The 26,375-nt window shown below is 38.9% G+C and overlaps 2 protein-coding genes and 2 long non-coding RNA genes across 12 annotated transcripts in view; 2 read left to right on the top strand and 2 right to left on the bottom strand.

Moving 5' to 3' along the window:
- Positions 1 to 1,841: 1,841 nt before the first annotated feature.
- LOC105841476 (uncharacterized) lies at positions 1,842 to 8,020 on the bottom strand. 3 transcript variants are annotated; one of them, XM_021347288.3, is made up of 5 exons: positions 7,442 to 8,020; positions 7,132 to 7,209; positions 6,007 to 6,180; positions 3,803 to 4,264; positions 1,842 to 2,336 (listed from the first exon to the last, which is right to left on the bottom strand). In XM_021347288.3, exons 1-5 carry the CDS (start codon positions 7,527 to 7,529, stop codon positions 1,888 to 1,890), a joined length of 1,251 nt encoding a protein of 416 aa, XP_021202963.1. In that variant the 5' UTR covers positions 7,530 to 8,020; the 3' UTR covers positions 1,842 to 1,887. The 3 variants fall into 3 exon arrangements, with proteins under 3 accessions (XP_021202963.1, XP_037875634.1, XP_062531935.1); XM_038019706.2 differs by having other exon boundaries at positions 6,013 to 6,180; positions 7,442 to 7,926; XM_062675951.1 differs by lacking the exon at positions 6,007 to 6,180 and having other exon boundaries at positions 7,442 to 7,926.
- On the top strand, positions 5,561 to 7,003 carry LOC134201350 (uncharacterized). Its single transcript, XR_009976598.1, has 2 exons — positions 5,561 to 5,914; positions 6,491 to 7,003. It is a non-coding gene; the product is annotated as an uncharacterized LOC134201350 (long non-coding RNA).
- Positions 8,021 to 8,100: 80 nt separating the features above from the next.
- Positions 8,101 to 26,375, top strand: part of LOC101740132 (leucine-rich repeat serine/threonine-protein kinase 1) — a 94,362-nt gene continuing 76,087 nt past the window's right edge. For 3 of the 7 annotated variants that reach the window (XM_038019702.2, XM_038019701.2, XM_062675931.1), the window contains exons 1-3: positions 8,291 to 8,432; positions 16,591 to 16,782; positions 19,388 to 19,553. In XM_038019702.2, the coding sequence (XP_037875630.1) occupies positions 8,382 to 8,432; positions 16,591 to 16,782; positions 19,388 to 19,553 (409 nt within the window). In that variant the 5' untranslated portion in view covers positions 8,291 to 8,381. Of the gene's footprint in view, positions 8,433 to 13,725; positions 13,820 to 16,590; positions 16,783 to 19,387; positions 19,554 to 25,089; positions 25,498 to 26,375 lie in introns of those variants that run through there. The other 4 variants (XM_038019705.2, XM_062675930.1, XM_038019704.2 and 1 more) reach the window with 4 other exon arrangements.
- Positions 21,789 to 22,557, bottom strand: LOC134201347 (uncharacterized). The gene is made up of 2 exons (XR_009976595.1): positions 22,333 to 22,557; positions 21,789 to 22,231 (listed from the first exon to the last, which is right to left on the bottom strand). It is a non-coding gene; the product is annotated as an uncharacterized LOC134201347 (long non-coding RNA).

The following is a 26,375-nucleotide window of genomic DNA, read 5'->3' as shown; positions in this document are numbered from 1 at the left end:
AATGTTGAATTATGTAAATGAAATGAAATAAAGTTTTAGTGCGCCTACATAATAGAAAGAATTGACAGAAACTTCAATGAATGTATTTTGTGCTATTTTTCATACTTAAAGTCTTTCGCAGATGTTTAATGGCGAGTAAATCCTTTATTTGAAACATAGTTTTGTTTTATTTTTCAGTAAAATCTAAAATTATAACTCAACATGATCGGGTAAATTTTAAGTTGTTTTTTCATGCTTTAGGAGTATTTAAAAATTAACGATTCAAAAAAGATTTACTGTGCAATCTCGTCATGAGCTGGTTCATTTTGGAGTACATCCAGCGGGCGGTAAAAGAGTATTAAGCCTTGACAAGAAAATGTGGAGGCAGATATAAGGAGGACCATCTCGTATAGGGGAGAAGTTGGAAAAGTGTCCTACTTGTAAACAGCAAGTTTGAACATCTTGGACTTACCGAAATAGCCCTTTTTTTCCCCTACCTATCATGATAGCCTTGAGAGGCTATTACAGCTTCACCCTAACGTGTGAGCTCATGGAGCTCAAACCGGAGTGTTGCTAACACTGACCCTAGAAAGAGCAGTGCTTCGCAGACTCTGCCACCGGATCGGAAACGCAGCCCACTGAGAAGATCCGGCGAGAAACTCAGAGGGCTGTGTCTATGGGCTAATTCGCTCGTCGAGCCTTTCGTCGGGTTCGACGAGAACGGTGACCGGTGCTTGTGGTACCTAAAAGCACCGTTAATGGATCGGGAGGATCCGTAACGACGTGCTTAAGGCGACGTCTTACGATGACTGTTTACCATTCAGTCTACAGGATCGGGTATGTAGTTTCCAGCGGCCACGACAAGAGGGTTCTCATGTCGTGCCGCCTTCTCGAAATGGCATAATGATGCCGACTGTAGATACTTACTGACAGAGTCGAGCTCCAAGTCATCGTGGAGATCCACGTTCCTCAGGATCCATGGTGCTCCGACGGCTATCCTGCAGAATCGGGATTGAATAACCTGAAGGGGCTTCAAGTTGGTGCGGGCCGCGTAAGCGAACACTACGCTTGCATACGTCATGACGGGACGTATGCAAGTTTTGTAGAGTGTCTAATAGCGCTAGTGTAGGAACTGGAAATGATATGATTACAGCAGTTTTAGACAGAATTAAGTGTGTTAGATTAAAAAAAAAATTATATATTCCTTGAGCTGTGTAGTTAAAAAATGTGCAGTATTCAAACTCAACTATTTATTTTTATGAATTTTATTACGTAGGAAGTGTTTCTTCCCTTCTTAATTTAATATCCTACTGTAATAGTTTATGGCGCTGTTTTTAAGATCTCTCCATTTGCAACTATTTCGCCACTTTAATTGGATCTCTTTCAGCAGACACTTTTTAATAAGCTTAGTGTCGTACCCCTCACTTTTTTTTCTATTGCTTAGTCGGGTGGACGAGCTCACGGCCTACCTGGTGTTATGCGGTTACCGGAGCCCATAGATACCTACAACGTAAATGCCGCCACCTACCTTGAGATATAAATTCTAAGGTCTTAGCAAAGTTACAATGGCTGCCCCATTCTTCAAGCCGAGACGCATTACTGCTTCACGGCAGAAATAGGCAGGGTGGTGGTGCCTACCCGTGCGGACTCACAAGACGTCTATCCTCCATATAAGAAAATAAATGAGAATTATGACATCAGTCTATTAATTATCACGTATTTCTCTTTGTCTTCGATTTCATCATGCCCGATCACTGAGGCGATTTTGACAAAGTCTGAAATCTTAATAGTTTGAGCCCTGAAATATAATTTACACATCTCACTGCCGAATACAATCAGGAAATAAGATAAAACGCAAAATATTTATGTAACAAATTTAATCAGATGCGATTTAGAAAAACCAATATTTTAACAATCACAAAAATGATTAACGCACGAACATAACCTAAATATTTTAGGTTTGCCTACGAAGAAACGATCGCTTAATAAACTCCAATAGTTTTCCTCGTTGACTTGTACAGCGGCGTTTTTGTGCTTCTTCACCGGAATCACGGGGTTGCTTAACTGGAAAATGAAACTTTCCCGTCGCTTCCTGTGATTAGGAGTGGATGTTTGCATGATCCTATCAAAATCAGTTATCCGGGCACCAATATCTGATATGTTTAGCTCCTCGCTGATTTCATGTTCAAATTCACGATACGGGCCGCTCTCGTCACTTGCGCTACTGTAGTCGTAAGAGTGGCTGGGTGGTTTACTTTCAAATTCATGTGCCGATATAATCTGTGCCGACCTCATAATCTCTATTCCATCATTGGAATTAATCTCCGGGCTTACTGGACTGTCGTTGTCGGGTGAATCTGAAATTAAATTAAGTTTATTTTTTGAAGTGAAAACTTCTTTAGAATCGTTGTGATTTCAAACCGGATGCAACGGAAAAAACGACAGGTAAGAGACACAAATACAAAAATGTGTAGGATGAAGCCAGCAAAGAATGAGACAGAAATATACATACTATTTAATACAGCGCCATCTGTGAGATTTTTTAATACGAACGTGTGTATGAAAGCTCTTGTAGTGAATTTTAATTTAGGATTATACGTGAAATTGAAATATCAATTCACAGAGGGCGCTACCTTACAATTATTTACTAATGACAAAATTTTACATATACTTAAGACGTTTAGGATAATTGTATTTTAATTTTGGAAGGTTTCACTTCTACCACGTGTGAATTGCACACATTGTTTTTTTTATTTTTTTTATTGCTTAGATGTGTGGACGAGCTCGCGGACCATTTGATGTTAAGTGGTTAGCAGAGCTCAAGGACATCTACAACGTAAATGCCACCACTCACCTTGAGATATGAGCTCTAAAGTCTCAGTATAGTTAGAACAGCTGCCCCACCCTTCAAACTGAAACGCATTACTGCTTCACAGCTGAAATAGGCCGGGTAAGGATTTGGAACGTTTGCCTGTGTTTGCTCCTAGGGGCGCTGTTCCAACTGCATACAAATTTGAGTTAACTTTTACGCTGTCGAGAACGTTTAAAAACACGCACCAAGCACACGGAAGATATAATTTTTAAGTGTAACATTGAATCGGGGCGAGAATCTTGACGAAAAAAAATAATGGTGCGCTTGTAACTTGGTACACGTGAAAGAAGTGAAACTTCCTTTGCGATGTGTAGTATTGTGGTTTTCTTAATTCTTCATTCTTAAATCATACTTATCTTGTAATAGGGAATGCTGTGTAAAAGAGAAATGGCTTAGCTCGCTTTGTCCTGTCCCTCTCTCCACGGTCGAGTGGTTCGCGAGACGCTCTGTATATTCTCTCACTCTCGCTCTTCCTAAATTGTATCTTTTCTCTCTAGCCGTTACGAATCTGTCGCGAGTTAGATTTTACTCTCAACGCGCCTAAAGAAGTTTGAAATAAAAAAACAAAATGTGTGCAATTCACACTTGGTAAAAGTGAAACCTTCCAAAATTAAAATACAATTATCCTAAACGTCTTAAGTATATGTAAAATTTTGTCATTAGTAAATAATTGTAAGGTAGCGCCCTCTGTGAATTGATATTTTAATTTCACGTATAATCCTAAATTAAAATTCACTACAAGAGCTTTCATACACACGTTAGTATTAAAAAAATCTCACAGATGGCGCTGTATTAAATAGTATGTATATTTCTGTCTCATTCTTTGCTGGCTTCATCCTACACATTTTTGTATTTGTGTCTCTTACCTGTCGTTTTTTCCGTTGCATCCGGTTTGAAATCACAACGATTCTAAAGAAGTTTTCACTTCAAAAACAAAAAAAAATAACATACCCATATATTCTTCCACGCTAACTTTCTCATTTCTGACGTGACTGCTTAGAGTGTTCTCAGGGCTCAATTTCACAGTCTCCGAAATGCTATCCGGTTCCCTGTGTATTTCCGCTTCTATCGTTATTCTTCTGAAACATCCCGAATTACTCTTCGAAGACTTTCCACTGTCACCGGCATCTAGATTGTCTTTTAAAATGACAACGTCACTGTCGCTCGTGATTAATCTGTCATGTCCGCTTCGACTAGTTCCATCACTTGAATTACTTCCATTAATGATTGCACAGTTGTTATTCTCTATAATTGTATCAAAATCGTCATTAGTTTGATTGTCAAGTTCAATGGTTGATTTCGTTTGGTTCTCGGTCTCTTCACCGTTATTGGAAGTACTGCCGGAGCCTTGAGTGCTCACAGCGTCGGTAGAATACTCCGATGAAGCTCTACTTGGGCTTATATTCTTAGAATCTGAAAGTATAGTTGGAAAAAATGTGATAATTTTAAATGAGATATAAAATTCGTATGGCTGTTACGTGTAAACTATGGAGGGTAGAAGGAGAACCGTCTCATATAGGAGAAGCTTGAAAAGTATCCCACTTTCAGCACTAAATAACAGCTCAAAAATCCTCCAGAATGGCGCTAGCATAGGCACAGGGTCTGATATGAATTGAGCAGTTGTTAGCTGATTGAAGTATGCTGAGTTAGGAAATTTAATATATTTAATTACTAGATTAGTTAGTGACAGTGTAATATACGAGACCTCACGTGTTTACGTAGTCCAAGCTAATTTCGTCAATATAAACTAAAATTATTGCTGTGGTAAAACGTGGAGACGTCGATTGCATTTTCTTATCAGCTTTAAATAAATTACTTTTTGTGATTTTGTAGTGCTTACAGTTCTTTCGTCCTTTTTTATTTCTCTATCTTATTCTAATAACTTTCAGTGCTTTTTTTAAAGTTTATCCGGTTGCTACGGTAGCGCCACGCTCATTTAGCAGATTTTAACGTACACTTTTTACACACAGAGGCGGTTCTCCTTACCTCTACCCTCTATAGTGTAAACCCATTTTTTACGTGTCAGATAATATGTACTTATATGTAGGGTATAATATCTCAGTCGCCATCACTATGGAAGGTAGAGGTAAGGTGAATTGTCTTTTAAGGGAGACAAGTTGAAAGCGTTGGGTCGTGAGGAGCAAATTCCAACACAAAACCCTGCTAAATCAGCGCAGCGTAGCCAGTGTTGCGATATAAATGTAGCAATTGTAAACGGAGCGAAGTATACTTATACACTTTGAAACAATAACTTTTGGCGCCATCTTTGAAAATATGACACCATTGGCTACGAAGGCGCCGCCATGATTAATCGTTTTTCGATAGACGTTTTCTTAATACGCGGAATGTGTCCCTAATTCTGTCTTCTATAGTAATTATTTCAATGGCGTATCAAGATTTTAATGAAATGTAAATAAACCCACAATGAATTTCCATACTTTTTGACGTATCGCCTCCGTAAATAGTATGTAGTATCTAGTACATTCTTATGAAGCCAACGCGGCTTCTTTAATTATCTATACTTTTAAAATCATGTAGTATGTAAGCCACAGAAAACTTCTCCTTCATAGCGACATGTTCCCATTTTGTAATTAGACTGGTAGCGTTATTTTCTTTTCTTTATTGCTTATATGGGTGGACAAGCTTACAGGCCACCTGGTGTTAAGTGGTTACTGGAGCCCATATACATCTATAATTTAAATGCGCCACCACACTTGAAATATAAGTTCTAAGGTCTCAGTATAGTTACAACGGCTGCCCCACCCTTCAAACCGAAACATATTACTGCTTCACGGCAGAAATAGGCGGGGTGGTGGTACCTACCCGTGCGGACTCACAAGAGGTCCTACCACCAGTGATTACGCAAATTATAATTTTGCGGGTTTGATTTTTATTACACGATGTTATTCCTTCACCATAGAAGTCAATCGTGATCATTTGTTAAGTACGTATTTCAACAGAAAAATTGGTACCCGCCTGCAGGATTCGAACACCGGTGCATCGCTACATACGAATGCACCAGACGTCTCATCCTTTAGGCCACGACGACTTCACAGCGTTAAGGTAAATAGCAATAACATGCATAGTAAATTTATTTAAATAATGATTGCTTCCGTGTTAATTTGAGTATTATAATATTAACGATCAAAACTTGCCATCACCGCTATCCACAGAGCTTTCGTTGCGTCCCTCAACGAACAGTTTTCTGTACAGCTTTTTCATTTTAATCTCGAGCTCCTTATAATACTCTTCAGTCTCATCGTGATAGTTGGGTACTCTCTCAATTATCAACGGAGGCAGGGGACTGTACGGGCGCGAGTCTTTTACCTCTATGGAGAAAAATATATATATTTGGAATATTTTGTTTACTTTTCCACTATGGAGGATAGATGTATAATATAATCTTGTATAGGGGACGAGCTGATAAAGTTTCCATTATAGGAAGGTAGATTCAGTGGGAAATGGTAATGACATGAAGCAATTTTAAACAGAGTGAAGAGTGCAGAGTTGAAGTAAAGTTTAGTACATAGTTTTGGCGCTGTTTTTGAAAAAAATTCCACTTGCTACCATGGCGCCATCTTAATTGGCTCACTTTCAGCGGCCATTTTTGATACAATGATATGATTTTTTTTTATTCAGGACTATTACTGTTGGCGTAGAGGCTTTTCCAGTATCAACAGGATAGGTGGGCGAGCAAAGGCTCAGCCAAGAGGTGTGGGATTTGCTAACAGCTGCCCGAGCGCCTCCGAAGGACCCCTAACAACTCAAAAGCAACTGCTTCGCTAATGAATCTACTACAGGATCGGAATCGCGACAAACTGAGAAGATCCGGCGAGGAACTTAGCGGGCTAATGCATGGGTTAGGTTGCACGTCGAACTATTTGTCGAGTTCGACGAGTACGGCTACCAGGGTCCTTAGGCTGGCTCTTAGAGTTAGAGCTGAAGGCGTCTAATGCAATAATTATTGGATCTGATGGATCTGGACGTGTCTAGGGCACGATGAGATGGTATTCCTTACTTCTACCCTCCATATTTTCCATGTAGAATTTTTCCTCATAAAAAAATAAGTTTGAAATGTCCTAAGTGTAGAAAAATGTCCTAAGCGTAGAAAAAAAGATTTATTTTTGACTTTAAATAAAATTTCTAAAAACATAAATGAGTTTTAGTCGTAAGCATATTAAGGTTTACCTTCTTATGATTCGTCACTCCGGGAGAAATATAAAAATATTATTTGACATCGTCCGAAGCGCTTCATTAATGCTAAGAGTCGTTCGACTTACCATCCACTGGATTCCACAGTCCCAAGTCTGATGAATCATCAGACACTGATTCTTCAGCTTCTTGAACTGGTGACAGAACTAAATACAAAAAAACTTTTCTAAGTCGACTGACTTAAGACAATGCAAGACAAGTACAATACAGGTCCAGCAAAGCTCAGTGATACTTTGATAAGTAAAACTTTTGATTCATGCCTGAGAATGAGTAGTGGAATTTACGCTGTTCTATAGTTGAATTAAGTATTTATTATTTGATGAGCTGTGAGTTTCTCTGGTCGTCTTAAGTAGAATAAATATATAAGTTTGAACTTACGTGGGACATCTTCAAAGAGACTCCGAATCAAATAATCCTTTTTTCTTTCCCAGCTTTCGTTAAATTGTATGCGTCTTTGAGGCCACATTTTATGAAACCCATTTAGGCAAACAATCTTCCATGCATTTATGTAACAATGTAGGTAGATTGAATAAATTTAGGAAAAAACAAAAACTAATTTAATATCAATAATATCATGCAACACTTATTTAATTATTTTTTTTAAATATGCAGGTTTAGTTAATTTTTGATAATTAAAATAATTAAATCATTTCAGTTCAGATTGACCCTTATCTCCTCATGCGCAAAACGTTAGATTATTTCATAGTAACGCCATCTATTGACAAAGTTGAAAGCTAAAGCTTACTGCGCTTTGTTGTTGAATTAATTTACTTCACGTATAACTCACTAAACTGAAAGTTTTCTCAGTTTTAAATAAAGCTTTTAAATTGTAAATTGATTAGATTGTATTCTTCTACCCACTCATTTAAAGCTTTCCTTCGTTAAGAACGGTTAGCTGGTAGAAAACTCAATTGTTGAGTTAAGCTCGCCATTTTTATATCTTATCGCAATTACTGTAGTATTAACTGTGTGTACAATAAAGAATAAAGAAATAAAAGTTTAAAGTTTTGACAATCAATGACAATGTCAGTTGACACAGCTGTTTTCAATCAGCTGTCAATATTTTCCGCACAATAAATCAATAAACGGGATTTGAAAGATCCAACTTTTAATTGCAACTCCTCATCTCATAAAATTGTTATTAATTTAGTGAACACAAAAAAACAGTAAAAATACAATACCGTGTTGGATTCCTAGTATTTCTCGCATGGTAACTTTTAACAATGGGAGTAATGTAGGTTCTAATCGTAACGCTTGACCGCCCGCTTAGGCCGGAAATGTATGTTTTACTTTAGTTTTTGCCTTGCATTTTAATATAATGGATCTCTCTCCGGACGAGGAGAACTTTCAAGGTCGTCTGCTGCACCAAGTAAGTCGGATTTGGGTTGAAAAACGCTTAGGATGGCGATTTTAGTTGATGGAATGCACTGTTTAATCATGAGTAGGTGCTGTCGCATAAGCGGTTTTGTTGTTTTGTTATTTCTTCAATACATAACTCACAGTTGACTCATGCTATAAATGAGTTAAAATGTATTAAATTTATTTTCACCTTTTTCATAATTAATTTATACTATCGCTATTGTGTTAATGTTCTTCTGCGCTATTTTGTTAATTTCAGTTATGAATTTTTTAATAAATTATTGTTTCTTTTTATTCTGATTTATTGGTATGCTTCTAGATAATATGAAATTTAATATTGATTATGTTAGTAATTCAAATTAGCTTGGAAATTGTTTTCTAATATGACACTAAAGGTAAGCATTGACCAACATCTTGGCTATGCTGTTGGACATTGGTGACCCCTCACAACTGAGGTCTCAGCTTCAACAAAATGATTTAATTACAAAACTACACTCTCTTCTCTATTACTATTTCTATATATATTTTTTTGTGAAAATTCATTTCAGTAAACATGATAAGTAAATATGATAATAAAAAATGCCAATAATAAAAGAAAAAAACAATTATTCTAAAAGCTGTGTAAAAATAAATGAATAAAAATATACAATTCAATCTGTAATTAGTCAAGCGATGACAGTTTTTTTAAATCCTACATTAATGAGAGAGGCTTAACAAACATATGGCATGAGGTATATATGACATTATGAGGTGACCAGAGCGCTAGGACCTCACTGAATTTTATAAAACCAATTCTTCAAGCTGGAACACAAAATACCTTTGAAAAATAGGCAGCGTTTCATCAAAGCTGAGACTTATTTGTACTAACAATATAAATGTTTGATTTCATAATAATGCCTTTATAAAAGTCACTGTGCGTAAATCACACCCTAGCATTGCTTTTGTCTGCATTAAATTTGAATAAGAAATCTGAAATTTTCTAAGAACATTTTAATCCAAACACGGTATCCCTGTGGTCACCATGCACCCTGTATGTAAATATTTCAGGAAACTTATATAATTTCTTCTAATATATAGTATACTAGGTGTGTGCAGCTAGTAATTAAGTTTGCATGCGTTTTTGTCTATTGTAGTGCTGCTTTTGTTTACAATTTCGATATGAACAAACACAACGAACAAAAATGACAAATTTGGGTTAGTGGAATTTTGCTTTAATAGCCACAAAATCTGTGTCGAAACAATTTTTGTGTTATAATTTAATTGTTAGGAAAATTGTTCTGCCATTGCATTAAAGGTATATATTAATAAAGGTGTATTTTATCATTTATAAATCAATCATTTATTGTAGAATATAAAAAACAGTGATGAGAGGATTGTATGACTTAAAAAAACCTAATAAAGGTTAGGTTGCATCGTCCTGTTCATTTCTGTCACAAAATCACTCAGTTGTGGTTTGAAGGATGTCATAGCCATAATACAACACAACAAAAAGGATATGTTGAATAAGGATATCAGGAAACACCGAGGGTTATGACATATTCTTCTATAAACGAGGATTGTGGAGAGTACTTTACAGTAGGCAGCAGCTTGACTCTGCCCCTGGCATTGCTGAAGTTCATGGGCGACCATCAGGTGGGCCCTATGCACTTTTTTTTCTAATGAAATACGTACTCAACAAATGTTCACGATTAACTTCCACGGTGAAGGAATAACATCGTGTAGTAAAAATCAAACCCGCAAAATTATAATTTGCGTTATCACTGGTGGTAGGACCTCTTGGGAGTCCGCACGGGTAGGTAGCACCACCCTGCCTATTTCCGTCGTGAAGCAGTAATGCGTTTCGGTTCGAAGGATGGGGTAGCCGTTGTAACTATACTGAGATCTTACGGCCTGGCCACGGGGATCGGCGGTGCGAACAGCGAAGCGGTGGGCGAGGCGACCATTCGCGCAGCACCGTTTGCAGGCCACGGGTACTCACGTTCGCCGCCGCGACTAGTAAGGAAGTCCGACAGCGAAATGTCTATATCGAAATTATCTCGATATTGCTTACAAATTAATAGTTTTTTGGTTCAGGACCTATTATTTGGAAAAGATTGTGAAGTACTTGATTTGAATAAGAATCGGAGTATACCTATAGATGGAGAATTCCACAAGAAGTACGAGAAATACTTTGGGTGGCTAGACTTCCAAATAGCTGGTCTAGCTAGTATTTCAGCTATTTTATTTTTTTATTGCTTAGATGGGTGGACGAGCTCACAGCCCACCTTGTGTTAAGTGGTTACTGGAGCCCATAGACATCCACAACGTAAATGCGCCACCCACCTTGAGATATAAGTTCTAAGGTCTCAAGTATAGTTATAATGGCTGCCTCACCCTTCAAACCGAAACGCATTACTACTTCACGGCAGAAATAGGCAGGGTGGTAGTACCCACCCGTGTAGACTCACAAGAGGTCCTACCACCAGTAATTACGCAAATTATTATTTTGAAGATTTCATTTTTATCACACGATGTTATTCCTTCACCGTTGAAATCAATCGTGAACATTTATTTTCTTGAGTACGTATTTCATTACAAAAATTGGTACCCGCCTGATATTCGAACACCGGTGCATCGCTCAACACGATTGCACCGGACGTCCGTTAGGCCACGACGACTTTAAAAATATAAAATAAAAAATAAATAAAAAATATAAAAATTTCGGCGTTAATTTTTCGCGGCGAAAACAACTAAACTCATTTAATCACTGCACTATTCGCCGCGACTACCGCTCGACTCCGTGGCTCGCGCCGTCCGTATTCATGCATTTGTTTTGCTCGCCCGCCGCATCGCGCGATTCGCTCGGTACATTTCGCCGGTCGCTTCGCCGGTCGCCGGTGCGCGTGGCTTGTTAGGTACATTTCTATGCGCTTGTTTTAGTCGCTAGACGCTTCGCCGTTCGCACCGCGCGAATATTCGCATCGGCGAATGTCCCGTGGCCAGGCTGTTAGAACTTATATCTCGAGGTGGGTGGCGCATTTACGTTGTAGATGTCTATGGGCTCCAGTAACCACTTAACACCAGGTGGGCTGTGAGCTCGTCCATCCATCTAAGCAATAAAAAAAAAAATAAAAAAATGCACGTCTGCCTCCAAAGGCAATAAAAAAAAAAATACAACACAAATTAGACTCTAATACAGTGTTTCAATGTGGATAGCAGCACTCACATTGTGTTGTCTGCAATGGTTAAAACATCTAACATGAATATTCTATAACCTTTTCCCTAAGTCAGGGCTCGCTGCAAAGCGTTTTGCAGCAAAAAAAAGCTCAGTACTCAAAGTGCGTACTTAAATCATTCTAGTGCTTTTCAGCCGTCGACTATAGTCACTGATAGTGAAATGGTTAATAATATGTAATAATACTAAATAAGTAAACAATATGGAAAAAAGTTTTTTCATATTTTATACACTAGGTAATTAAATATATTGTCGACTTCGTGTTTCTTGACCTTTTTTGTGCGTTCAGACTTTTCAAATGAGAAAAGCTTTTGCTGGTTAATTCGTTGGTCTGTGGCTATATTTTGATTATTAATATGCTAACGTTGCATTTATAAAAAATGATAATGCCACCTTTTGATACGCAACATATCGTATTAAAATTGACATCAAAATTCCTTTAAACGCGTATGATACTCATAATGACAAATTATTTTTTGTGTCGCATTTTCCCTGTTCCGTAATAAAACTTTAAAAATGTGTGAAATTTCGTCTATAGAATGACTCATTTGTGGCGGACAGAAAAAAAATACAAAAATGGTGGGAAACCGATTTAATTTTTATTATAATCTGTATTTTTTTTTGTAATTATGACAACCGACTTTTTGCTACGCCTTTGATGCCAATGTCGTATTTAACATTAAAAAATCAAATGTTAAATAAATAGTGCCTAATTATTTTATTTATTTATTACATTTACTTCAGATTCTGCATCATAATATTCACTTGTATGAAAAATTATCTTATACCTTTAAACGAGCAATTCTTGTTTAAATATATACATAATCTGAATCTCGGAAACGGCTCCAATGTTTTTCATAAAATTTAGTATACAGGGGGTTTCCGGGGCGATAAATCGATCTAACTACGATTTCTTTTCAGAAAATGTTGTTTTATTCGTGTTTTCAATAATCAACTCTTCCCGACATCTATTGGCGAATAATAATACTATTTTTCTTAATTGAGGGCAACTAACCGCTTTAAACAAGATGGCGTTATCAAAAAAAAAACCGTCATCATCTAGTGAAAATTAAATCAGACAAAGTCGTCGTTGCCTAAAAGATTAGACGCCCGGTGTATTCGCTTCGAGCGATGTAAGAGTGCCGGTGTTCGAATCCTGCAGGCGGGTACAATTTTTTCTAATTAAATATGTACATGCTCAACACATATTTACGAATATTTACCACGGTGAAAGAGTAACACTATGTACCTAACAAAAATGAAACCTGCAAAAGTTTTAATTTGCGTAAATTGAGGCATCTTTTGAGTCCGCACGGGTAGATAGGTAGATAGTTTGATTTCTATGAGTTCTGGAAACCATTTAGAACTAGACGGGCCGTGAGCTCGGCTTTCCATCTAAGGAACAAAACAAAAAATGATGAAATTTAATGAGACCAGATTAAGTCTCAAATAAAGTCTCTCTGAAATGGTGGTTAATGATTATGAGGTTTTTTCAGTCGATTTATTCGAAGGATCCAAGAAGCTATACATTTAGACCCGAAGGAACACTAAATTAACAAAATAAAACAATTCGCACAACTTAGCTCCTTTTATACTGGTGGTAGGACCTCTTGTGAGTCCGCACGAGTGGGTAACACCACCCTGACCTATTTCAGCCGTAAAGCAGTAATGCGTTTCGGTTGAAGGGCGAGGCAGCCGTTGTAACTGTACTGAGACCTTTAGAACTTACATCTCAAGGTGGGTGGCGGCATTTACGTTGTAGATGTCTATGGGCTCCGGTAACCACTTAACATTTGGTGAGCCGTGAGCTCGTTCACCAATCTAAGCAATAACAAAAAAAAAGATTAAAACTGGCTATTGCTCAAGAAGCCATCCGAGTCTCAGATCAGTAGTCTATCGAGACAAGCAGCGGGGTAAGGTCACAAGTCTCTCAGCATCTTCTCTACCCCCCGGGGACACTGAAGTGGAGACAGCTCTCTCACCCTCTGCCAGATTTGGCCTCGGCTAATAGCACCCCATAGCTTACCATGGATGGATGTTGTAAATGCTTCTTAAGATAATTATACCCTCATATTGCGATCGTCAACAGACATTGACCAGACTCGAAAAGCTCGCGCTGGTGGATACCACCATTCTACATGCTCCTGCAAGGCCGTCAGACTCGAAGATGCTGACCGCGAAACGTAAATGTCTAGAAACTTGCTTTAGAAAATATGAGGGTAGTTAGCACTGTATTCAAATGTCGACAAGTAAAACCTGAGTCTTCTGCTACCACGGAAGCTGTAAAGCAGGGGTCGGCAACGCGGCGCCAGATTTTTAATGCGCCCTCGCTGGACTAATGTAAATGTATGACAGCCAGAGCGATTTACTTACTCTTGTCAACCGGCGATATACAGCAAGTAGTCAGTTGAGTTTAGGATTGTGCATAGATTAGCAGTTTGCTAACCTTGAGCGTGTCTAATAACACGCACGTATTTTTTGTTAGTGTGTGATCGTATTTCGAATAGACCACGCGTAGACCGTGCATTTAAAACTACTACTACACATTTAGATAATTGTTTAAGGACCGGGAACTCTAAATATATCCCCAATTATAAGAAATTAGCTGGAAATATGGACACCCAAGGTTCACGCTGAATTATACGTATCATTATGTATGACATCAACAAAATAAAGTTATAAAAAATCTGTTTTTTTTTTAAAGCCTATTTATACCTGTTGATTATCTGTAAAATATGCGCCCTCGGTGATTTTCAAATTTAGTATTGCGCCCTTATGGACAAACAGGTTGCCGACCCCTGCTGTAAAGTATCAGGAATGCGAGCTTAAGCCGCAAAATTCGTTAAATTATGTCTTATTAGATGACCCATTGACACACTTTTTGTAAATAATGATGTGTTCTGCAAAGTCGTAGTATATTATTTTATTCTATTATCAATAGCATTCGCAGCGCACGCGATTTAAGGAATATTTTAAGTATTTTTTTTACCCATTGGGTTACATTATTGGAGTTTTAGTAAGGATCTCTAATTTCTTTAAAAATATAATATAAGTTATGTCATCCGGGAATAGTGTAGCTTCCAAACAGTGAAAGAATTTTTCAAATCGGTTCAGTAGTTTCGGAGCCTATTCAATACAAACAAACAAACAAATCTTTCCTCTTTATAATACAGGGTGGCCCATAAGTCCTTTGAAAAGTAAAATTTGAATAAAACGAACAGGGCGCGCGTGAGCGGTGCAGGGGAAGCGGGGGGAGTAACTTCGGTTTCTGGGAATTTAGTCGCGATGGAGCGTTTTACCGGAGCGGACCGTGCGTTTTGTGTGCGCGAGTTTTATAAAAACGACAATTCGGCAACCGTTGCGCGGCGTAAATTTCGAGAACACAAAGGTTTACACAACTTTGACGACACTCCAACTCTTCAAACGATTAAGAACTGGGTTGCTAAGTTCGAGGAGACCGGTTCGACGTTAGATAAACCGCGTTTGGGTCGCCCAAGGACGTCACGTAGGGAACAAAACATAGACACAGTGACACAGTCTATTCGCGAAAATCCGACACAGTCAACTCGTAAGCGCGCCAGAGCATTAAACGTATCCAGGACATCGTTACAACGGATTTTGAAGAAAGATTTACATATGCACCCTTACAAAATTCAGTTGGGTTCAAGAATTAAAGGAAACTGACGGTATTCAAAGACAAAATTATGCGAATGAAATGTTGAATCGGTTTACTTCCTTCAATAACATAATGTTCTCTGACGAGGCTCATTTCCATCTTAACGGGCATGTTAGGAAACAAAATTGCCGCTATTGGAGCCCCATCAATCCAAAACTTAAGCATCAGAAGCCCTTACATAGTCCGAACGTGACTGTTTGGGCCGCTATGTCAGCCCATGGTATCCTAGGGCCTTACTTCTTTGAGGATGGCAGAGGGCGCGCAGTTACTGTTACGTCGGAGCGATATGTGGCTATGATCGAAGAGTTTTTCATACCAGAATTGCAAAACTTTTCAGGCTTTAATGCCAGGACGTGGTTTCAACAGGATGGGGCCACTTCTCACACCTCTAACACTGCTATGCCCGTTATCCGTCAACTTTTTCCTGGCAAAGTTATCTCTAAGAGAGGAGACATTTCCTGGCCTCCACGTAGTCCAGATCTGACCCCGATGGATTTTTTTTTGTGGGGCTACCTTAAGGCTAAAGTATACGACACAAACCCGCGGTCAATTGAGGCCCTAAAAGAAAACATCCGCAGAGAAATGACAAGCATTTCAGCAGTGACGTGCCGCGCAGTCATCGACAATTTTAGACGTCGTTTGCAAGAGTGCCGTGATCGCAACGGATTACATTTAGGAGATGTTATTTTCAAAAAATAATTCCCGTTTTTTAAGCTTTTTATGTAAATAAAAATTTAATTCATAATGTAAATAGTTTTATTTTAATAAATTTTTTTCATATCAAAGGACTTATGGGCCACCCTGTATTAGTATTTTAGGAAATTTTTTTACACCCTAAGTTACATTATTGGATTTTTAGTAAAGATCCCTAATGTTTTTTAAAAAAGAATATAGCCTATGTCACTCAGGGATAGTGTAGCTTCCAAACAGTGAAAGAATATTTCAAATCGGTTCAGTAGTTTCGGAGCCTATTCAATACAAACAAAGGTGTGTTGACAGTACGTAGTTACTGGTAGTAGGACCTCTTGTGAGTCCGCACGGGTAGGTTCCACCACCCTGCCTATTCCTGCCGTGAAGCAGTAATGCGTTTCGGTTTGAAGGGTGGGGCAGCCGTTGTAACTATACTGAGACCTTAGAACTTATATCTCAAGGTGGATGGCGCATTTTTGTTGTAGATGTTTATGGGTGCCAGTAACCATTTAACACCAGGTGGGCTGTGAGCTCTTCCACAAATCTAAGCTATAAAAAATAATGCTATAAATGAAATCTATTTCACAGGCCGCTCTGTGGGACAACTTGGAACTGTTGCAAGAGCTGATAGTCAATGGGGCTGAAGTTGACGCACGCGACACACACGGCCGTAGCGCCTTGCACGCGGCCGCGCTCGCCGAGCGAAGCGCCTGTCTGTCCGCGCTTTGTAGTGCTGGAGCTTATGTAGACGCTAGATGGGACTCGTCAGCCGGCGGGAAGGTAGGCCATACAAATACTGAACGGTTTCAAGCATCATTCTCAGCACTCAGCCTATACCAGTCCACTGCTAGACATAGGCCTCTACAATTGCACGCCACTAAGCACGATCCTCGGCTTCTCTCATCCAGCTTATTTTATTTTATTTTTATTGCTTAGATGGTGGACGAGCTCGCAGCCCACCTGGTGTTAAGTAATTACTGGAGCCCATAGACATCTACGACGTAAATGCGCCACCCACCTTGAGATATAAAGTTCCAAGGTCTCAAGTATAGTTACAACGGCTGCCCCGCCCTTCAAACCGAAACGTATTACTGCTTTATGGCAGAAACAAGACGGGCTCCAGTAACCATTTAACACCAGGTGGGCTGTGAGCTCACCCACCCATCTAAGCAATAAATAAAAACTAAAAAAAGAAACAGGTTTATGGAGGGTACTTAACGGTAAGCAGCGACTTGGCTCTGCCCATGGTATTGCTGAAGTTCATGGGCGACAGTAACCGCTTACCATCAGGTGAGCCGTGTGCCCATCTGCCTACAAAGGCATTTAAAAAAAATTACACCCTATTAAGCACGATCCTTAGCTTCTCTCATACAGCTTCTGCCGGCCTTGCATAGAGCGCCATTCCACCGATCATGAAGACATCTTGCAATACAAATTCGCGGTTTTCGCTCTAGAACACGTTTACCACAACGGTTATCGGTTCTCCGGCTAATATGGCCAGCCCATTGCCACTTCAGTGTGCTTGAAGTCTTGTGAGTCCGCGCGGGTAGGTACCACCGCCCCGCCTATTTCTGCCGTGAAGCAGTAAAGTGTTCGGTTTGATGGATGGGGAGGTCGTACTGTAAAACCCAAGTTTAGTGACGGAATTTACGTTGTAGATGCCTATAGACTCTGTTTGCCGCTTAACAATAAGTCGACAGTCAGCTCGTACACTTGTTTTAGCAATAAAAAAGTCGTTTAATATTATTTTTAGTCTAAATTTTGATCACCGGTGAACTCTCTAATCACCAGTTTTGGTTGTTTGTAAATTTGCATGTTGCTCTAGCGATTGGAATATGACATTTTGCGTCAAAAGCTCACGTGTATACGCCAGGTATTCATTGTAAAGCTGTGTGCTTAGTGCGAATTTTTTAACGGTCTCGATAGCGTAAAAGTTAGCTCATATTTTTATGGAATGGGATCGTTTGCTTGCGTTTGCCGCCAGGGGCGCTGTTCCAACTGCATACAGAATTGGGTTAACTTTTACGCTATCGAGAACGTTAAAAAACTCGCACTAAGCACACGGATGAAAGTTAGGAGAAATATGAGCAAGTGTGTTGCTTCGCGTGTGGTCCCATTTATATTGTAACAAAATCTGCTCACTAGTTCAATCAAATCAAACCCGCAAAATTATAATTTGCGTAATTACTGGTGGTAGGACCTCTTGTGAGTCCGCACGGGTAGGTACCACCGCCCCGCCTATTTCTGCCGTGAAGCAGTAATGCGTTTCGGTTTGAAGGGTGGGGCAGCCGTTGTGACAATACTGAGACCTTAGAACTATATCTCAAGGTGTGTGGCGCATTTACGTTGTAGATGTCTATGGGCTTCAGTAACCACTTAAGACCAGGTGGGCTGTGAGCTCGTCCAAACATCTAAGCATTAAAAAAAAAGTTTTTTTAGTTATCCATAATAATGCATACTCAATTGACTCTGACCACATTGATGATATTCTATTTTTAACCGACATAAAAAAGGAGGAGGTTCTCAATTCGACTGTATGTTTTTTTTTATGTCTGTTACCTCATAACATTTGGCTGGGTGAATGATTTTGATGATTCTTTTTTTATAAAATAATTTAGTCCAGTTCTGATAATGGTATCCATCAGAAAACCTTAAAAGTCTTAAATTTGCATTAAGTACGTGCGCGACAATTAGATGAATAACTCAATAACTCAATATCACGCCAACCGATTTCGATGATTATTGTTTTTAGTGTAAATTAATTTGCTTTGGAATATCTTTTTTTTCTATTTGAAGTTCGTTTTTGTTAAAGCATGTCTATTTACAATTATAAATTTTGACGAAGTAGTTTTTTTGCTTCTTTTTTTTATTATAACTTTGTTTTGTTAAGTCCTTTTTTTTTTAAACACGAATAGTATCCGATCGTAATGTTTCGATGGGAGAGCGTTACGTTAGCTCACGATGCAGAAGTCTTCTGGAATCGATAGCTGCTCTACAACCACACCACACTATGCCACGCCACACCCTGCCACCACACACCACGCCATATCACACCACGCCACGCCACACCAGACCACGCCATGCCAAATCACGCCACGCCACACCACGCCATGCCACGCCATACCACACAACTCCACACTATATCACTACATAGTATAAACAAAGTCGCTTTCTCTGTCCCTATATCCCTATGTATGCTTAAATCTTTAAAACTACGCAACGGATTTTGACGCGGTTTTTTTTAATAGATAGAGTGATTGAAGAGGAAGGTTTATATGTATAATAACATCCATCAAATAGTGGAGAAATCAATAATAATTTACAGTTTCCGAAGCGAAGCGAGGGCGGGTCGCTAGTTATTCTATAAAACAATGTGTACTCCCAGACAGCTCTCCACATAGCGGCAGAGCGGGGGCACGTGGAGAACATCAGGGCGATGTTGAAGGCCGGCGCTTCGCTGCACATTACAGACAGTGGCGGCGACACCGCCCTCTCGCTGGCCGAGAAGAACAACCACAGGCACGCCGCCAGAGCCCTCAGGGAGGCAAGAGGTTAGTTGACCGACTTAGAGACCAAAACTACCGCGTGCATCTATACTAATATGTATATAAATCTACAGTGGTTTTTACGGATGTTCCGTTATAACTACTGAACCGTGCATCCGATTGACTTGAAACTTGGCATCCATGTAGAAAATACATGTACTTAATGGATAGGCTAATATATTATATATATGAGTGTTGGACTCCCTACACCAGTTGAGGGGGCAAAAAAAAACTGAAAAAAGTATAAATACTATTGGTGGGACCTCTTGTGAGTCCGCGCGGCTAGGTACCACCGTCCTACGCATTTCTGCCGTGAAGCAGTAATGCGTTTCGGTTCGAAGGGTGGGGCAACCGTTGTAACTATACTGAGACCTTAGAACTCATTTTTCAAGGTGGGTAGCACATTTGTGTTGCAGATGTCTATGGGCTCCATTAACCACTTAACATCCGGTGAGCCGTGAGCTCGTTCATCAATCTAAGCAATAAAAAAAAAATTAAAACTGGCTATCGCTCAAGAAGCCATCCTAGTCTCAGATAAGACGGTAGTCTATTGAGACTAGAGATCTATAAAATATGTTTCAAGGTGCTTTTTCTTTTTTTTTCTTACCTAAGCTGATGATCTAGAGAGACCATATCAGCGTCACTGCGCTAGTAGGTGAGCTCACGGGGCTCAAACCCGACGATGTTGCTAACACGAACCCTAGCAAGAGCCATGCTTCGCAGAATCTACCACCGGATCGGAAATGCGACCCACTGAGGCGCGGCGGCATTTACTTTGTAGATGTCTATGGACTTCAGTAACCATTTAACGCCAGGTGGGCTGTGAGCTCGTTCACCCTTCTAAGCAATAAAAAAAGGCTTGTGGACGAAGCCACATGTGCTGGAGTGATCAAGTGAAGATCCTTACCCCATCCCGACTTAACAAATGCGTGAGCCAAGCCTTAGTTCGCGAATGACGGAGAAGATCTGTCAAGGCTTTAATAAACAAGGGTTCCACGTGGTCACGACTGCTCCGCCAAAAGTAACCGGCTATGATGATGATACGGATGCATTAGCTCCCGGTCTGTCTAATGTTAAATGATTGTCTCAAGCAAGGCACGTTATTTATGACTAGCTGACCCGGCAGACTTCGTTGTGCCTCAATCGATAAATAAAAGACCTAAACATTTGTGTAAAATAAACTTAAAGCAAACAAAAGGAATCGCCGACGGGGGACACATCAAAGGAAAAACAAAATTGTTATTTTTATTTAATACCGAGCATTTTCATATTTATCTACCTTTTAAACCTTCTATTTACACCCACAAATAATTCAAGACCAAAATTAGCCAAATCGTTCCAGCCGTTCTCGAGTTTTAGCGAGACTAACGAACAGCAATTCATTTTTATAAATATAACACACAGACAAACTTGTTTTATATGTATTAAAAAAAATCGCATCAAAATCCGTTGCGTAGTTTTAAAGATTTAAGCATACATAGGGATATAGGGACAGAGAAAGCGACTTTGTTTTTTATTATGTAGTGAAGTATAGATACGACACTAATAAAACATAATAAAAAAAAAACGTAAACTAGATTTACTGGTTGCGATAGCTATGTCAAAGTTACAATTTTTAAAGCTTATTGCCAGAATTTTTACGCCACCAGTCTGTGGACCACATATACGCGGAGGGCTTACAATGCCCTACGTGTTCAATATAATAATGCGTTTAGGATTGTGTTGTCACTGTCGCGCTTTTGTGGTCCGATCCGGTAGTGGATTCATTCGCGAAGCAATTGCTCTTGAGTTGTTGGGTGCATTAGACGCCTTCAGCTCTAACACTAGGAGCAGGCTTAGGGACCCCGGTAACCGTACTCGTCGAACTCGACAAAGAGGTCGACGTGCAACCTAACCTAAACATCAGCCCGCTGAGTTTCTCGCCGGATCTTCTCAGCGGGTCCGATCCAGTAGTAGATTCATTCGCGAAGCAGCTACTCTTGAGTTGTTAGGTCTCCCTTAGAGGCGCTCCTGCTGCGCTGAGCCCTTGCTCGCCCACCTGGCCTGGTGAAGCCGGAAAGGCCTCTGGGCCATCAGTAATCTTTCATTCATAAAAAAATATGTGTGTTGTAGTGGGACACCGGATAGGAACGAAATTCCTTATCATAAAAATATTAATTTTAAGTTATGTTTGAGGTATAAAGAAAATAATTATTCGTGTATACATTTTTTATGATTTTTTTATTGATAAAAAAAAACTACTTTACAAAGTTATCAACTTTATTTTATTCACAATGATTTGTTCAAAAATATATAATAATAATTTACAAAGAAACAGCTATTTATATGAATAATAATAATAACCGTCATCACGTAGACTTTACAGAAAACACTGTATAGTCATCATACTAAGACTATACATAAATAATAAAAATCTTACGTTACGGACGTTTTTTCCCGGTTCGGGTACCCCTCCGCATCGTCCCATAAGGAACTTCTTTCCAAAAATTCGTTCCAAAAAAGAAGCTTTTGTAGTGCATCCACAATGTTTGCGACATCTCGCACAGATTACTTTTTTGCTATAAAGCGGAAGAGAAGTGCATCGTTATTGCGTCGAGTGTGTGACAGTGGTAACAGTCTTCTGGACATCATATCGAGCAAGATCGAGGGACGGCTAATTAATATCCTTTGCAGCAGGAAAAATCCTTTGGAAGGAAAAAATTGTAATGATAAATAATGTATGTCTGATAGTTATGTGTTAGATTTTTATGTTACTAACATAGATTTATAAGTAATTCTTACTAACAAAATGTTATGGTTTTTTTTTTTTGTAAAAAGGAACTGAAAAAAACGTATAAATAAAGAATAAATAAATATCAACAGCAAAAAATATGTTAGGATTCTTCTGTCTTCGTTTTTTTGTATTAAAAAGAAAACTAGTTTATGCTCCGATATCTAGAACCGGTGAATAAATTCTATGTATAAACGTCGGCAAAATTAAATCCTGTTTTCACGGTCACCCCGAAAAGGCAGACTTAAGTGATTATAGATCAGGAGCCAGGCACGGTTTTGTTAACGAATACGCTTGACAATATATTTTTTCCGACCTATGCTGATTGATAGCCTTGAGGGGATATTACAGCTTTTTTTTATTGCATTGATGGGTGGACGAGCTCACTACCCACCTGGTGTTGAGTGGTTACCATAGACTTTCTTTAAAGTCGAGTCCTCGCATCATTTTATTTTTAACCATTTCTTTTAGGTCTCTTTCATTGATGTGACCTAATTTCTTGTGCCATTTCATAAGTTCGCTTTTATCACTAGGCGCGAAGCTTGCTGTCTCTTCCGGTTTATCAAATTCAAGATAGTATAATCAATTTTTTCTGTTAGATTTTAATACAGTTTTCCCGATCTATAACGTAAATGCCGCCACCCACCTTGAGATATAATGACATTTTTTAATGTTCTGATGACTGCCGTCTATTTTTCTATAAGAACATTAAATCGACTTTAAAATTTCGTTTACTCAAACCGAAATATCCATTTCTATCATTGTTTTCATCATTCAGCAAGATAATTGCGTTAAGAAAGATTTGATTCCTGTATTTTATAGTTTATATTTTATTTTATAGCATCACAAAGCTGAGCCGCGCCCTTTTTATCCCCACTGTGTCAGTTTAATATATTGTAGTATTGTTTAGAATTAGAATTTTTATGTTATGTTAATTGAAAAGATATTTGTATTGTGGAGTAAATAAATGTAATTATTATTATTATTGTGGGTTATGGATATTTTTTTTTCTCAGATAATGCTGGTAAATGTGAACCTAGCACGCCAAGTGAATTGGTTCATTGTGTAGTGTTGTAGGGGTTTGAGTAGTGGATGTAAGGAATCGTCGCACTATGGAACAGGTGTCGATTATTACAGATTTTTGTAAAGCGATGTATGAATATTTATTAAGATCAAGTTCTGAGAGCGATGTGTGTAATGATTTTGGAATGAGTCCGGTTGATGAAATTATTATGGGTATAATTTTAACGGTGTGTTGGTGCCACATTTGACGTATTTCATCTGCTAGTGGTATATATTTTTGTATTTTCTCAGTGTATTTATTATTACTAGAGGTCCTGCAGTAGTCGAAATTCGACTATAATTAATTGGAATTGTAAGTTTGTACACTATTATGATTGTATTTTATACTTCTATAATCACAAATTTCGCCAAGGCTACTCTATAAAAAAATATTAATAAAGACAAACAATATTTAATCTATTCTCAACTTGACAACAGAAGTCAAGAACAAAAGTTTGACAATAAATAGTATGCATGCATGTGTGCGACAAATACATGGAATGTAGTGTGTGTAATGTTTTCTGTATTGATTTAATGTATCTTTTATGCATTATTTTAAAAAACTATTATCATTGTGCACTTCTTCTCTATATTCTCTATAATTGTGGAAAATTTCAAACTCCTCCGTCTGCGCAATTTTCGTAAAAAGGGATACAAAGTTTTTGCTTCACGTATTAATATATAGATTATTAAGAACGCTTCCCACACGCCTTCTATAATCGTACATCAATTTCAATAATTCTAAGTCAGGGACTCTTTAATTAACAATTGCTAGTTCTTAGCCTAATCTATCATGTCGTCACATGTTGCGCGCGTCCGTACATGACCGCAAACATGGTCCCGCCGAGGTTTTACTACAAGCGGGTAGCGGACGAAGTATTTATTTACTAAAAAGCACGCGGAGTGTGTGCTGGAGTCAGGTTATATGTCCGCGCCGAACCCGTCGCTTGTGACGAAGGACTCGACGAGTAAATTAACCCATAGACACAGCCCACTGAGTTTCTCGCCGGATCTTCTCAGTGGGTCGGGCTTCCGATCCGGTGGTAGGTTCTACGAAGCACGACTCTTGCTAGGGCCAGTGTTAGCAACACTCCGGTTAGAGCCCCGTGAGCTCACCTACATGTCAAGGAGAAGCTGAAATAGTCTCTCAAGGCTATCAGCATAGGTAGGAAAAAAATTATAATTTGCGAGTCGATGCTGGTACCACTATTATTTCGACATATAGATGCTTAATGTAATGATTTGGAATCTATGGCTCGAGGTGTATCACGGCATTTTTTATTTATTGCTTAGATGCGTGGACGAGCTCACGGCCACGGCTGGCATTGCTGAAGTCCATGGGCGACGGTAACCACTCACCATCATGCCCGTCTGCCTACAAGGGCAATAAAAAAAAAAAAAACTTGTGTAAAGCGGTTACCGGAGCCCATAGACAACTACAACGTAAATTCCACCACCCACCTTGCGATATGGCTCTAAGGTCTCAGTTTTTATGCATAATAAAAAACATTTTGCGCTCCTTCACTATACTCTCTATAAGTGTGGGAAATATACTCATCCGTCCGCGTTTTGGCGTAAAAAGCGGTATAAAGTTTTTGTTTCACGTAGTTCTGTCCAAGCTAAGCCCGCTACAACTAGATGGCACGCTTTCGCTTCGTCGCCCGCCCGTAGTCAAACCGAAGGTTTACCAACACGATAACCTCACAAGTCAGTTTGCATCGTGTCGCGACGTTAAGAGAACGTCTCTTATTAAAATCGAATTTAATTACACACAAAACGTAAAATCGGTGTGCGCGTTTTTACGTATTTAAATAAATCTAAATTGTAAATTACAGCAATTCGAAGTTCATTCAGTAATACTCGTAAATTTATGAAAATATTTAATAATCTATTTGATGTGTGTTAATTTAGTTACAAGTTTTATTTACTTTTTAAAAATAACATAACCCTATTCGCTCTCTTGCTGAGTCCCTCTGAGATTCTATTGTCTCCATTGTTTTAGAGGGAGGGAATTTGGAATTGTAAGTTCCTACATCTCCCGTTGTTTTGTGATTGAGTTCGTTTGCGGGATCCAAGGTAAATTATCTTGCCTTCATGCTAACTGAAGCTCATCATAAGGTATTTTCCTTTGATTATTTTGTGAATCCTGTCTCTACAGTTGCATTTGGAGTTGTGGAAATGCAGGGAGGCATATTTACCCGAAAATAATCTACATCTTCTATACTAATATATAAATCTACAGTGATTTTTACGGATGTTCCGTTATAACTACTGAAACATGCATCCGATTGACTTGAAACTTGGTATCCATGTAGAAAATACATGTACTTTATGGATAGGCTAATATTTGTATGAGTGTTGGACTCCCTACACCAGTTGCGGGGGCGTTAATGATGAGAATCTTTGTGGGGGTGAGAAATAATAATGTTAATTTTAAATGCCCAACGAAGCGGACGGGTACAGCTAGTAACAGTATAAGCCTCTCAAATTGATCTCCAGTGCGGCTGGTCCATTGCCATTTGAACCCAAGTGACTCAGTGTTTGACACTGGTGGTAGAACCTCTAGTGAGTTACTGGCGGTAGGACCTCTAATTCAAATTCAAATTCAAAATCATCTATTTCAACTTAGATGAACACATTTGTTGAATGTCAAAATATAAATAACAATGTTAACTCTACCACCGGTTCAAAAAAAGCCACAGTCCTGAGAAGAACCGGCGAAACAAACTCAGCGGCCCTGTTTTTTTGTTTTTTCTCAAGTTTTTTCTCTTGTGAGTTTGCGCGGGTGAGTACCACCGCCCTGCCTATTTCTGCCGTGAAGCAGTAATGCGTTTCGGTTTGAAGGGTGGGGTAGTCGTTGCAACTATACTGAGATCCTAGAACTTAATTCTAAAGGTGGGTGGCGCATTTACGTTGTAGACGTCTATGGGCTCCAGTAACCACTTAAAACCAGGTGGGCTGTGAGCTCGTTCACCCAAGCAATAAAAAAAATTCAA

The sequence above is a fragment of the Bombyx mori genome, chromosome 24 (genome assembly GCF_030269925.1).
Source record: "Bombyx mori chromosome 24, ASM3026992v2".
NCBI classification, from domain to species: domain Eukaryota; kingdom Metazoa; phylum Arthropoda; class Insecta; order Lepidoptera; family Bombycidae; genus Bombyx; species Bombyx mori.
Note: the sequence above shows the minus strand (reverse complement) of the source record. Positions and strands in the feature narration are given on the sequence as shown.